The sequence below is a fragment of the Eleginops maclovinus genome, chromosome 22, assembly GCF_036324505.1.
Source record: "Eleginops maclovinus isolate JMC-PN-2008 ecotype Puerto Natales chromosome 22, JC_Emac_rtc_rv5, whole genome shotgun sequence".
Taxonomy (NCBI): domain Eukaryota; kingdom Metazoa; phylum Chordata; class Actinopteri; order Perciformes; family Eleginopidae; genus Eleginops; species Eleginops maclovinus.
Window position 1 is genome coordinate 6,865,273 of NC_086370.1, and position 12,865 is coordinate 6,878,137.

Sequence of the window (12,865 nt, forward strand, 5' to 3'; positions counted from 1 at the left end):
AGAAAGAAGTCCAATTGTATAGAAGTCTAGGAAGAAAATAGCAACTCACTTCATTTATCACTGTGTTAAACATTTTCTTTGTACGTTTGGGTCTAAATCTCTAGTTTCAAGTATTTTCCAATACAGCATGTTTTTGTTTTTTTTATTCTATCTGGTCTCATTTACAGTAAAATAGGTAAAGAAAGTGATGAAGCAGTGAATGATCAAGGGCTACCTTGTGAGAGGTCGCTACCTGTTGTCACCAGGTTGTGTTTTCATCTTAAAACCATTTTTTGGGCACCTAAACATCGCATTCAGTTGTATTTAGCTCGGCCCTATTGTGTCACTTTTGACTCTAAAAATAAGATATCTGTATCTTATTTATTATGGCCAGAATGCCAAACTTGAGGCTTCAAAACCACGCCCCCCTTTTAAATAAAGTCAATGGAAGGAAAGGTGTTTATTTTTTTCCATTAATGCTCTGGTTCTCTAGTCAAATAAGACCAACAACTGACAGTACTTAGCAAAAGTGCAGTGGTTGTGACAAGACTTGCCCAAGACACCATGAATGTGACCAAGTGGCTAAAAAGTCTTCTGAGTCACTTGCTTAATTCTCTATGATAAGAGCCTAATTCTGTCCATCTCATTCCTTAACAAAAGCTGTGAATCTGCTGAGATTTACCGGTTTCCTCTGTGTCCTCAGCCTCTCCCTGGGTACTGAGGGTCCTCTGGCAGGGTGCTGGTCCAGTAAGGACCTGGGGGCTCTTCCCCCTCACCTGGAAACAGCCAAAAGTCAGGCTGCTGAGTCGCTGGGCCTCGCCTGGTCTGCACAGGACTCCTCTTCCTGCACCACACTTCTGTTCAAAGGCTGCACACACAAACGTGTATTAGTATACAAAAGTGTGTGTGTTTGCACATGCACTTAATACTTAATTCATCATGTAGGTGTTACCAAGCTAGATTAGATGTATTCCAAAAGGACAGAAGAGGCTCTCACCCTGCACTTGTTTGTGTAACTCCAGAATCTGTGCCTCCTGTTGCTTATTGGTTTCCCTTAACGCAGCGTTCTCCACCTCAAACTGAACAAAAAGTGTTTCAACATAAAAGCACATCCCAAGGCACGTGGCCACTTTTCCATCCAACTTTATATCCAAAGCTATAATATAATTTACCTCTGACAACTTCAGCATCACCCATTCCTTGATTTTGGCTGCTTTCTCCTCCACTGTTTTGGAGTCCTGAAGTCGGATCTGTTTCTGTTTGGCAAGGAAAAATAGAAAATGAGGCAAAATCATGTGTTGACTGTGGTACACAAACAATGGGTAAAGAAATTTTGAAGAGAGAACATGAGAGTGACTCATGGTATTTCAACCTTATTTCAAACGAGGTTTAACAATGAAAGAATGAATTTACGGCAACAAAGCTAGCTAACACTTTGGCTAACGTTAGCCAATGTAGCTATCGTCATGGGAAACACCACTACTTTTGTCCACAGGGGGCGCCAAGGTTAAAACAACTTATCCATTATTTGCAGTTGTTTAATCAGAAAACCTTTGGTCATGAATATAAGTAAAATTTAAAAGGAGCTCTTTTTGCATTCTTAATGTTCTCCTTTAGCGATTATAAGATAAATGTAACAAGGGACGGAGAGTTTGCTGTTGCCTGTATCTCCCTCAGTCTACATTATTTGGGACCTTAGAAAAACTGGCTGTTGCTATGAAGACATTCTCCATTTGATGAGTGTTACCTGCTCCTCCAGCTGCTGCTCCAGCTGGGCGATGATGTCCGCTTTCTCCTGCACCAAGGCCTGCAGCTCCTGGCACCGCTGGAACAAACGCACCTCCGAGTCCCCTGACTGACTGTCTGGAGCTTTCAGCTTCTCCTCCATCCACTGCACCTGAAAGTACATGTACACTGTAAATAAACATAAAACACATACTAACAGCAGAGGTATACACACTTTTGTACGGATCCTTACCTGCTGGTGAGCGGTGAAGGCCCGTTTCTCTGCATCGATCACCTGCGTCTCCAACTGTTGGATCTGTGAAAAGAAGAGCAAAATATTTGGGTTTTTTCTCATTTGTCCTATTTTAGTTTAAATATTTAGTACATTTCATTCTTTTTTTTTATCTTTCTCTTTTGCTCTTGATACTTAATAATACATATTGCATCCTTTACCAGCAAATGCACATATTAACACTCCCTTCACCTGCACCATCTGGTCAGAAACTGTTCGTTATTTCCCCTCAGCTTCACCTCAGAGGTGCAATACTCCATGTAAGTCCTGAGTCAAGCACAACAGCACCAAATAAAGACAAAGAAAGTGCTGCATGCTGAAGTTGAATGAGCTCCAGATAATGCAAATATGTTGCAAAGGAGCAGATGCTTTGCAGCTGTTCATCGGGCATCCATGACTCAGAAGAATGTGTAGAATCACAATAGGCATACTAAGTTCTATACACATACAAGGATTTGTTCTTCAGATGAAATCCATATCTAATTGCTTTAATTTGTAGCAGCTCATTTCTCAGCTTTTGTATTGGAATTTCATTTGTGGTATTTTATTGGTGTTACAATTTGATGTTATCAACTGGAATAGCAGAGCTCCGCCAAGGCTAGTGGTGCACCTTGGAAGGTCTTTTTTCAAGACTTGGGAAGATGTGTGTCTTATTATCATTGCTACATTGATGCTAAAAAGACAATGTGTTGAATATTATCGTGTTTTAGCAACATTTTGATATCTTTTACCCAGTTGTTGGACTGTGTGGGTATTCACGTGAGTGTGGCAATCCGGAAAGTCATTTTTTTTATATTTAGGAAACACATGAATGCGCCCAGTGTATACAAAAGTAAAAATGTGCCTTAGATTTTGAGTCACTCTAAAAAGTAACAAAAAAAAATGATGTTGGTTGATAAGCATGCTTTATTCCTACATTTTAAGACCTCCTTCTACTCCTCTGTGTCACTACACTGCGCCTTAACACATTGGAAGATATATTTTAACAGATTCATTCCATTGGCTATTTTTGTGGAAATTACATAAACCTTTGGCTCTGTTAGTGCCAGAAGGTAACTGCTCTAAGAAAACGTACTATATACAAAATAGTTTAAACTGTTAAATGTATTGCAGACTTCATTGCCAGGAATAGGCTGCCAATTCCTTTTGGCAGTGTTTCAGTATGTTTACAACACTGTAACTTATATCTCAGAATTGATGGGGCAGTTTTATTTCTGCAGAAGTGCTACATATAGCACCTTTAACCAGCTACATAATAATAATGAGGTGTCACTTCTAAAAATGTATACAGACAGCTCTTTGTTTGCTATGATCAGAACAGAGCCTGTGGAACCTGGTATGAGTGTGTTAAAAGCTGCAGCAACACCAAAAGGTCACACAGCCTGGATACACACATGTGGATGGACACGCAGACAAACTGGACGCGCACACACACAAGGATGGAAAAACCCTGAGGGAATCGAAGGGAGAGATGACTTTATGAGCAACATTCCTCTGAAATTCCTCAGCTGAAAGTGGTGGAATCAGCACAATGACACTCTCTCAAACCTCAGTGGCTTTGTGAAGGAAAATATGCAAGAATCTCGATGGGAATTTTCTGCTTAGCAACTCTGCAACCATAGTGGTTAGAATATTTTTGCTACAAGTGCACATATACGTACAAATTAGAGTAGATTAGAGGGACGTTTTTACCTTCCCCTATGGGAATTTGTGCTGACACAGCAGGGAATCGGATTTAGCTAAGAACAGGACAGTGCTGAAGATAGTAATTATCCGTGGAGTAATTATAAATATATAACGTCAAACAAAGCTTTACCTTCTTAAGTGACAGATAAATAAAGAAAATATACATCAACTCAGACTTTTTTACACCGTGAAGACCCAGCAGTGGCTGCCTCTTTAAGGTACTTTTTATACCCTTTGAATTCAATGACTTCTAAACTCTTTTGGACTCCACCTCAAGTCGGATCAACAACTCGGAAAGTCCGCAAAACACTTGGTGCATGACTTTCCGAGTTGAGGTCCAATTACGCAGAAACATGTTGGAGAAAAGTATCGGCTTAAATGTCGGTTTGAAGGCTAATAACATAAAATGCAGCAAATCATTTTTCTCGAGTCCGTTTTATTTCCACATTACAAGTTAAGGCTCATGGACACATCAAAGTTGGACAAATTACTTTCCAACTCCGGAAACGGGATTATTAGAGGAGCACGTGGATGGCAGTCTGCTCTCCATGAGTGCTATTCTCGTAAATCTTTTGGCTAGCACACTTTTATGATACTTACATGATTTGCTCAGTAGAATAAACTCCACTTACGTGATGTTTCAAGCGTAAAATCCAATCGCCAGCAGTAAAAAGCTTACATAAGGATATAAACAAACTACATGATGGTTGCGCGTCACCATTGCTAAACTAAAGGTGGTTAATGTTCATCATGATGATGCTCAGTTGTCTCATTGAACTACTTGTTAGCAAACGCTGTGTTCACGACATATAGAAGCTCAGAGGGGTTCATATTTTAAACACATTTGATGTCCTACAATGAAAAGTGAAAATCTCTTAAACTTGTGTTGATCACAGACATTAGTTCAGGCATCAATCCAAAAAAAACGTTGAAACAAGGGAACCAAGCATGGTGAAAATGTACGACTAATTCCCCCCTCACACAAGTAGTAACTGGTTTCTTCCCTCCTGTGATATTGCAGAAGTCGGCTATGGGCAAAGCACATTTAATATCCCTTCACCTCTCACTGGTCATCCCGACTCGTCCATCCTACAGTATATATAACATACAGAATGAGAAAACGTACACATTTGCACACATGGTCTGCTATAGAGGAAAATTGTCATCAGACATATGTTTATAGGGTTTTGTATATTGTTATGTCTGGTGTGTGTGCGAGATTGTGTGTGTCGTCTCCAGCTCCAGCCTACAGAATACATGCCCTGTAATTAACATGCTATTTGCCGCCACATGCTATATCTGTATTGAGAGTGGTTCATGCGGTTTGTGGTACAGCAGAGGATCTATATAAAGTGCGTGTGTGCTTTTGTGACATATATATATGAGTCTTTCCACGTGTACTTAATTATAATAAAGAAGTAAGATCTAGGAAGGGATCCAGTAACCAAATAAATTGATCACAGGAATTTAAGCAGACAAGTCAGTCTATTTTATTGTCTTATTTGTCAATTTTCATGAGCAAAAAAGGACATTTATGGTCACAATATCTCCAAACCATATGTGAAGGTACCACGCAGGTTCCACTGACAAAACACACCCACAGATGATTAATTTCCAGGCCTAGAAACCAATCCTCCAAATAAATGACAATTGGAACAGTGGCGATGTACCGGCCTTGGTTCCACTTAGGTCCAGAGAACGCTGTGCAATGGAAATACTGAGTGGCTCTGGCAGGGTGTGGCTGTTTTTGGACAGCGCTGGGTCCACTTTTTCTGGTATTTTGGAGTTAACAGCAGCAGGGGAAAGCTGGATCGCGGCCATGCCAGTCTCCACCAGCTGCGTCCGAGCTGCAGCTTAGTAGTTATAGCTCTTCACGGTAGTTTACACAAAGTTTGGTTATGGAACGGAACGGCAGCTGCTTTAAGTCATTAGGAGTGCTAATTTGTTTATTTTAGTGCATTTAACAGAAGCACTGTGGAAATGGAGTTGTTGGCAACAACATAGGACATATGAAATTTGTGTGTTGGCTCCACTTCTAAAACACTACCAAGTCACATTACTATGGAATCGTTGAGTAACTTCTAGTAAAATACAGTAGGAGCAAAAGAAATGTCAGTTTTGTCAATGCAAGATATCTGTCCTGTCTTTTTTTTTAAACAATAAAAACTCAATAAAACATAAAAAATTGTCTTCGTAAATGTTATTTTTCAATAGTCTTAAACAAATGTCATTTTGTCATAAAATGTTTTGTTTAATTTGTCAGATTATTCCAACAGCACATGATTGTAGCACAAATGCCTTATGGTACAATGTTAAAACAAGTGAAAGTTCAATGACCCAAGCCCTTTTTTTTAGCCCATCCTAGTAACTCGGATTTTCTAAAAACTATTTTGGTTGTAAATAAACAATGGTGGGAGTGCCAGCTGGAACTGTATTGGCCCATTGGTCGAGGATCATTGTTAACATGATGGTGATTTTAAGAGTTACAGCCCCTAATGTACTCACTCACAATATCAATACTCCTGTTACCTCCCAAACACACACACACACGCGTGACCCCCTTGCCTCTCCCTCAGCCTCCGTAACCTTTGTGAAACGCTCTATCACCTCTGCATTCAATTCTCTCTTCAGCTCCAAACTGTAGCTCAACTTCCATTCCTGAAATTCCACAACTGGCGTCTGGCGCTCTGAGGCCAACCTCCCCCTGAACTCCATCCACCCCCCCATCCACAGCCAGCTCACAAAGCCTCCTTCTGTAGACACTACGACTCACAGTGCTGACCTACAGCTTTTATACCCAAAAGGCTGACCAAATATAGTTACATTTAGAACTTCATCTCACGCACATATGCTACCCAACACTCTTAGACTACATTTCTAATATTGTAATTGTTAAATCAAACCAATAAAATGAAAAATGGGGACAAATACACGGATAAACTCACCCATTAAACTATCTTTCTATGACAAACAAGGCAGGCATTCAAGCAGTTAGCCGTGGACACTAACACATAAACACAAGCAAATGGAGATGCACACACATGAAGAGAGACAACCTCTGTTAGGGCAAGTATGAAAAACTTAAAGTCATCAGTAGGCATCTATGTGGCGGTGACTAGGCAGGTAGTAATAAGTAATAATTAGCTCTTTTTTTCCTTCTTTTTTTGAATTATACACTCATGATTGACATTTTGCAAGACAGTACCATCACGATGATATGCTACGATAGCCACCAAGCTAACACGTACAACAACGCTATGATAACATTTTGATAAGGTTCAAGAGGCTTGCAAAGTTTTTGTAGTATAGTTTGGACCACTAATAACAGCACTGGGCTTCCCCCTGACTGAATTTACCACATAACATTATCGATGGTCTCTATGTGGTTGATTGACCAATGTAATGTTAGGTTATGGTTAGCTCATGTTAGCTATGGTTTCTTGAAGCTATTTCTAAAATTAAATGAAATAACATAAATAAAACCCTAACCCTAATCCAACAAAAAGATCTCAACCAACAAATAATTGTTGCTACTTATATTAAGAATTGTATGTGTGTGTGTGTGTGTGTGTGTGTGTGTGTGTGTGTGTGTGTGTGTGTGTGTGTGTGTGTGTGTGTGTGTGTGTCCAAACAGTGGTCTCATCTTATTCCTATGTGCCATAAAGCTCCATTGATGCCTGAAAACAAATACAAACATATTAATGAACCACATCTTTGAACTAGGTGACACATTCCTTCATTACGGCAAACTGTGTAATAGTTTACATTGAGCCAATCCCCCATACACAATCCTGCAGCTTAAAATAGTCCTACAACTCCACCTCATTTGCATTTTACATAATTCCAAATGCTGAAACGTTCTTTGTAAAGTCGGGATTAAGAGGCAGAGAGAAATAATAAAAATGATCAGTGTGCGTGTCAAAGGCAGGACTCAGAAAATGAACACTTGGGCTCTTTGTCTCTTTCATGAGATGTGTAGCCTACTGTTACAGCTGGAGGCCCCGCAGGCCAAAGCCAATGTCCCTCCCAAAAAGCTTTACCCTCACACACACAACGCCAGTTCTCATTTTAGTGCAAAGTGAAGTTAAAAATACATGAATAAATGAATTTGACCTGACCTTCATACAAACACTTGGATACAGTATAACTGACTGCGTCAACTTGCTAACTCACTTATTGAGCAACACACACACACACACACACACACACACACACACACACACACACACACACACACACACACACACACACACACACACACACACACACACACACACACACACACACACAGTTTACCAAACTGGGTATTTCCTCCCATGGGCAGCTCAATCTTTACACACAGCCCTTATTTTTTTTCCCTTTCTTTTTTGTTCTCCTCATCCCCCCTCCATCCACTAATACAGGCTTTCTTGAACATATGTCACAGTAGAGGCACAAAATACAAATATGAACCTGAAATTTGCACAACATGTAATTTTACAATTCAATTTAGTAACACAAACCTGCAGTTCGTTCAGCATCAGCAGCCACAACAACAGAGTGAATCACCACTCTAATGACTTCTTCACCCTTTTATCAGCCCACCTCCACAGTGAGATATTAGGGGGATTTTGCAGTGACGTACTTGCGCCCCCGTACAGCTTTAAAACAACAAGCTCTGGCTGAGGCGATGGGAGCCACAGTAGAGAAAAAAAAACATCAGCAGGGGTCTGCATGTTAACATGATGAGCTCATTGCATCAGTAGGCCAGGGAGCGCACAGTGATGGGTCATTCTACAATAAATCTGCAGCAGTAAAACAACTACATTTAAATGTGAAAGTTGTCTGAATTGGCAATCTGTTTCTGATTCTGGCCTTTTATTACAATTCTAGTATTGGACAAAAGGGTTAAATCACCTCTGGTATGATGGAAACAATGTTATTTGTTTACAAATTTGACTAACCAACTAAAATCGTGGCATGTTCCCTTAATCTTTGTATCTTTTCAAACAGTGGAATGGAACTTTTGATAACCATTTTTTATTGAGTATGAGCACATTATTCGTAGTATTCTGTTTGAACTCTGGATCCCTGGGAACTAAATCATTTGTCTTCTGTATGGGGTAAAATTAAAGGATTACTGCTATCAGATTTAAAACAAACTCAAAGACATTATTAAAGAGCACTGAGCTTAACAGTTTAATACAGGCTAGGGGCTACGAGCCAAACTAACATGAGAAAACTACGATGAGAAATGGTTACTAAGCTCTAAATTGATAGATTAAAAGTCAAAACTCTCAAAGAGAAAATGTAAACAGTGAATTAAAGTTGCACAGCCGCTTCTTGAAAACAAATTGTTTGTTATTCTGAGTTTAATGGTGTGTTTTATGATGTTGAGTGGAAAAAATGCCCAAGACAAATCTTTTGAGCAGCATGGATAAGACTATAAATAAACAGCAGAGACTTTCACATATGTTACGTGGGCTACAAAAAAACCACCAAAACCAATCTTTCTTCCAAGTCTCCGGGAGTTTGTTTTGCTGTCCAGCTGAGCTTACTCTGACTCTGTAATTGACTGGAGCTGGGTCAGTCCCATCATGCAGTGCGTGGCGGGGCCCTGTGGTAGGACTGCTGTTTACATTAGAGCTCTAATCAGCCTCCCTGGAGAGCAGCTTCAGATCTAGGCCACTGAGCAGTTTGGGCCGGCCCAATGCACCAGACACACCACGACTCTCTGTCTCAGAATGGATGTCCTCCTCTTAAGGATGACATGTTGACCACTTTACATTTTTGATATCGTCTTTGGCGCAGTGCTGAATCTTTTAATAAATCACCTACCAAACAATTCAGGCTGCTGTTAGGGTGCTGAGTGAGACCAGCAGTCAGCAATTACTTTGGAATTAGGTCAACTTAACTTCAGTACTTAAGCAATGCTACTTCCGTAGTTATTTTAACCCAAATGTTGACATACAGTATTTGTTACGGAACGTTGGTGCTTAACACTACTTTTGTAGCTATTTCAACCAAAATGTTGACAACATATTTGTTATGTAACTTCCAAACTTAAGTTACGCCACCTACAAAGTTATTGAACCCAAATGTTAATATATTTGCTACGCAAATTTTGTACTTACAGTAAAGCCACTTCCGAAGTTATTTTTACCCAGACGTTGATATGTTTGTTACGTGAAATCTATACCTATTAACGCAACAGTGGTAGTTATTTTAAGCAAAACATTGACATGATTGTTACGCAACTTTCATAGTGAACTCCACTTCCAAACTTATTCAATCCTGAAAATCTTAATGTTTGTGAAGTAACTTTTAAATGAGGTAAAGCCATTGTTATACTCGTTGTTACCTTACAAGGAAAAATTTGTTACGCAATTTCGTTAATTCAGTATCAGCAAATGTTTTCCCAAACATAACAACGTTTTTTTTTTTGTCAGGTTCTGCACTGGATATTTGTAGGTAAATGCAAACAAAATTACAAAATAACTTTTCCTAAGAGATCATACAAACCATTCTATGAGAACATGTGGCCGAATACTTTCACAAACCTTGTCAGCGGTGAGTTCTCGGATCTTGATGATTTGCACTCTGAACTTCATCAGCAGCGCCTCCAGGACCACACACTTGTCTTTCCAGTCTTCCTGGCTCATGGCCTCCTCACCCTCCGCCATCATGCCGGACCCTCTGGAATAAACACACACAGACGAAAACGCAGCGGTGAGAAGAACACAGTGAACCGCTATATGTTTCCTGTGGGAAAACATATAGCATATAATGTTGCCTTTCTGAGATCTATCATCTCCCTCTGTTCGACACTGTCCTTTATGCTGGTTCGGATTCAGTGTCTTTCTCAAGGGCAGTAGACCGCTGACCTGGAAACCAAAGTTTGGATCTTTTTGGGCATGTTATGCCTTTATGTTGTTGATAGATGATATGTTGTAATTCAAAAAGTTCTTCGTAATAATTGTTTATTCCCCAGAATTTAATTTGTGTTAGAGTTTCTCTAAAACAGCACTGAAAACTCACAAGGGTTGATGCTTACTAATGTCAATATTGAATTGGGCACAATTGACTGCTTTTGTTAGTTCTTTAAATATTAGGAAATCAATCAAACTTATTTATTATCAAATGGAAGGTCAAAAGTAACTGAACCATATCTGATCTCACTGATCAAAATGACTAATCTGAAAATGTCCTCTTTATTTTACATTTGTGATTTTCCTCTGATAATAATCCAAACACTTTTAACTCTTACATTGTCATTTTTTTGTGAAAAAATAACAATTAACAATCGTAAGTCAGTGTCTTTTTCTTAAATAGTGGGAGTCTGTTGTTTCTTACAAGATAATTCCTTTATTTTACAAAATCAGGCTATGTTTTCACTTTTCTACCATGATAGCTTTTGCAAGATGCTTATTTCAGAATATTCGTCGATTGCCAACAATGGAAACTGACCCCATTTCAACTTCTGTGAGTGTTTTTTAAAGTTATTTTTGGGGGCTTTTTGTCTTTAATCGGATAGGACAGTGGAGAGTGACAGGAAAGTGGGAGAGAGAGTTGGAGTGGGATCCGGAAAGGACCACGGGTCGGGAATCGAACCCGGGTCGCTGGCCTACGGTGCAGGTGCCCCAGCCAGTTGCGCCACGGCCGGGGCCTTGTGAGTGTTTTTTAATCAGGATCCAAGATATGATCTTATAAGTCCATCTCTTTTTGCAAATCTATTTACCACACATCTCAAACTTTAATATATCCCCATAAACATTTGTAAACGGACAGACAAATACACAAAGGGTGTGTTGTTATGCATATATTTTGCCAGTAGGCATCACCTGAAATGTTCCAGTGTTGAGCACAGCTGGACCAATGTTGGTAGTGGGCGTATCATTTAGCTTAGCCAAACAGAAAAACACAACTTTTCCTTCAAAACACCTCGACGCCCACCCCGGGACGGAGTTGCATCATGTTTTCCAGACGCTATCATGGGAAAACAGACGGTATACATACAGAGAGACAGATGAGGATCTCTGATGGAGGAGAGCAGCAAAAGCCTGGGTTTCTCTTCCAAGTAATAACCTCTCATTACCAGCCTGGCCTCCGCACAAAGAGACTGCAAACATGTGTGGAGGAAGGCAATAAACTGCTTTCCACAGGCTTATTTTTGCTGCCTGTTTGCTGTGGTAAACACTGACGAAGGCAAGGGAAAAAAGAGCCCTGATCCCACAGAACAAAACAGAATAAATAACTATAATATGACATGCTGCATGTAGATCAACAGAGCGATAGGTGCTAAGGAATTGAAGTATCTGGTTTGTATTATACATATCAATTCGAAAAAATAATAACATGTCATTTAAGGAATTACATTTTTTTTATAAGACCAGCATATCTCACCATGTTTGTCATGTAGTTTATTATTAAAGATTACATAAAAAAGTTTTCCTAATTATTTAAGTGTTCTTTTCTTTTGATATATATTAAATATCCTGCCAAATACAGGTTTAATAGTTTTTAAGTAGAGTATGTAAGGATACTAATCAATGTTCTATAATTTAACACATATATCATTGTTTTTATCCAAGCAGTATTTAACATGATAAGGAAAGGATATGGGTGGTGGAAAACATTAAAAGGCAATTTAACCCCTGACCCCTGACTCTGAGTTTCTTTTTGTCTCTCTTTCTCTGTCTCACTTCCTGTTGAGTAAAGCTGTGTCAGTCTAATGAGATAGTGGAACATTAATTTGCTCTTAGAGTGATTGTCTGTGATTTTTGGCTGGAATAATGATGTATCGAGGCATAAAAAGCCACAACTGGGATTAAAAACGACTGACTGGAATAGATGGATGGATGGATGGATGGATGGATGGATGACTGGAATAAAAAGTACCCTACACATTAATGAAATATGTATTAAAAAGGTATTAGTGAATTTTGCAAACGTCTCCCAAATTATTTCAGGATTTTAGTATTGATACAGCAACAGTGAGCGACTCTTAATGTACTTTCAAATAGTTTGTGGTACTTTAAATATAATGAACACAGACTGTAACACATCATAGCTCATGCATGTTTTTTATTCTGTGATGTCACAATACTTTTTTCTAATTAAATTTAACAAAAAACTGTATTTTGGGGTCTATTCTTGAGGGATATTGTTTACATGACAAAGGACTGAATACCAGCAAGTCAAAGA

General features: G+C 39.2%; 1 protein-coding gene across 1 annotated transcript in view; it reads right to left on the reverse strand.

Moving 5' to 3' along the window:
* plekhh2 (pleckstrin homology domain containing, family H (with MyTH4 domain) member 2) overlaps window positions 1-12,865 on the reverse strand; it is a 31,066-nt gene that overhangs the window by 17,794 nt on the left and 407 nt on the right. The window contains exons 2-7 of the mRNA XM_063874557.1: window positions 10,222-10,357; window positions 1,958-2,020; window positions 1,727-1,876; window positions 1,152-1,235; window positions 977-1,058; window positions 662-847 (exon numbers count right to left, since the gene is read on the reverse strand). Of these exons, the coding sequence (XP_063730627.1) occupies window positions 662-847; window positions 977-1,058; window positions 1,152-1,235; window positions 1,727-1,876; window positions 1,958-2,020; window positions 10,222-10,347 (691 nt within the window). The 5' untranslated portion in view covers window positions 10,348-10,357. The remainder of the gene's footprint in view (window positions 1-661; window positions 848-976; window positions 1,059-1,151; window positions 1,236-1,726; window positions 1,877-1,957; window positions 2,021-10,221; window positions 10,358-12,865) is intronic.